This window comes from Diaphorina citri, unplaced genomic scaffold (genome assembly GCF_000475195.1).
Source record: "Diaphorina citri unplaced genomic scaffold, Diaci psyllid genome assembly version 1.1 scaffold2407, whole genome shotgun sequence".
Classification (NCBI taxonomy): Eukaryota; Metazoa; Arthropoda; class Insecta; order Hemiptera; family Psyllidae; genus Diaphorina; species Diaphorina citri.
This window is the reverse complement of record NW_007379831.1, coordinates 39,639-40,786: the sequence shown is the minus strand read 5'-3', so window position 1 is coordinate 40,786 and position 1,148 is coordinate 39,639. Positions and strand designations below refer to the sequence as shown.

At 37.1% G+C, this 1,148-nt stretch overlaps 1 protein-coding gene across 1 annotated transcript in view; it reads left to right on the top strand.

Moving 5' to 3' along the window:
- The first annotated feature begins 29 nt into the window (after positions 1–29).
- The window catches only part of LOC103518874 (proliferating cell nuclear antigen), a 3,343-nt gene continuing 2,224 nt past the window's right edge, over positions 30–1,148 (top strand). Inside the window, exons 1-2 of the mRNA XM_008483956.3 lie at positions 30–504; positions 799–968. Coding sequence (XP_008482178.1) covers positions 284–504; positions 799–968 — 391 coding nt within the window. The 5' untranslated portion in view covers positions 30–283. The remainder of the gene's footprint in view (positions 505–798; positions 969–1,148) is intronic.

Genomic DNA, 1,148 nt, shown 5'->3' with positions numbered 1-1,148 from the left:
AAATTTCACAAATGGCGCAACTTTTTTTTCCGCGCCAAAGTGCTCAAAAATTTCTTTTGTAAAATTTTCATTCTTTTGATGTTTCGCTTCATGTATTTGTCTTTTTGATTCTTTTGAAGATTTTTCCTAAAAGAGAGCATTTCTCCTTACCTAAAGTACTGTAGAGTAGCACTAGTTTCACTTTTGTGTCAGACGATTTCCGTACTGTGCCTTTTCTTGATAGGTGTTTTTAACATCAGTGCAAGGTATTTGATCTGTTGTGCAAGTTTAAAAATCAGCCAAAATGTTTGAGGCCCGTCTACCCCAAAGTCACATCTTCAAGAAGATCTTGGAAGCTGTCAAGGATCTCCTCACTGAAGCCACCTTTGACTGTTCAGACTCCGGTATTCAACTTCAGGCCATGGACAATTCTCACGTCAGTTTGGTATCTTTGAATTTGCGGAGTGATGGATTTGACAAGTACCGATGTGATAGAAACCTTTCCATGGGCATCAACCTTGCCAGGTAATAAAGACTGATTCATTGTCACTAAGATATCACAGCATACTTAGGTAGGTATTTACCTCACAAAGGTTGAAAATGGAGGAACAAAAGCTAGAAACCCAAAGTAGAGGGCTACCAAACATAGAATCAACAGTGTAGCAGCCAAGTCCTTTTCTTTGTTCCATTAGGATCTAAGAGATTTGGATTTAGGCAGGATATGTGGGAGAGGGAGGATCAAGTTAACCCGTCATTTTTTTCTTAGAAATACAAATGCCCCTGTAATGTATCCAAATCATGTTCTCTCTTCTTTCTCAGTATGACCAAAATCATGAAGTGTGCAGGAAACGAAGACACATTGACCATGAAAGCCCAAGACAATGCAGATACCGTCACATTCGTATTTGAATCCAAAAGCCAAGACAGAGTGTCCGACTATGAAATGAAACTCATGAATCTTGATAGGGAATATCTAGGCATTCCTGTAAGTATACTCTTTGGATCAAATATTATATTGCTTGAGCACTTAGTAGATTACTTGACCTTATGTACCTATTTAGTTTTCTATGATCAACATACAGACAGGATCTCAAGTAAAAAAAAAAAAAAAAAAAAAAAAAAAATGGGGGTTTTTTCCCCTTTAAAAAATAAATTTTTCCAAACCTCCA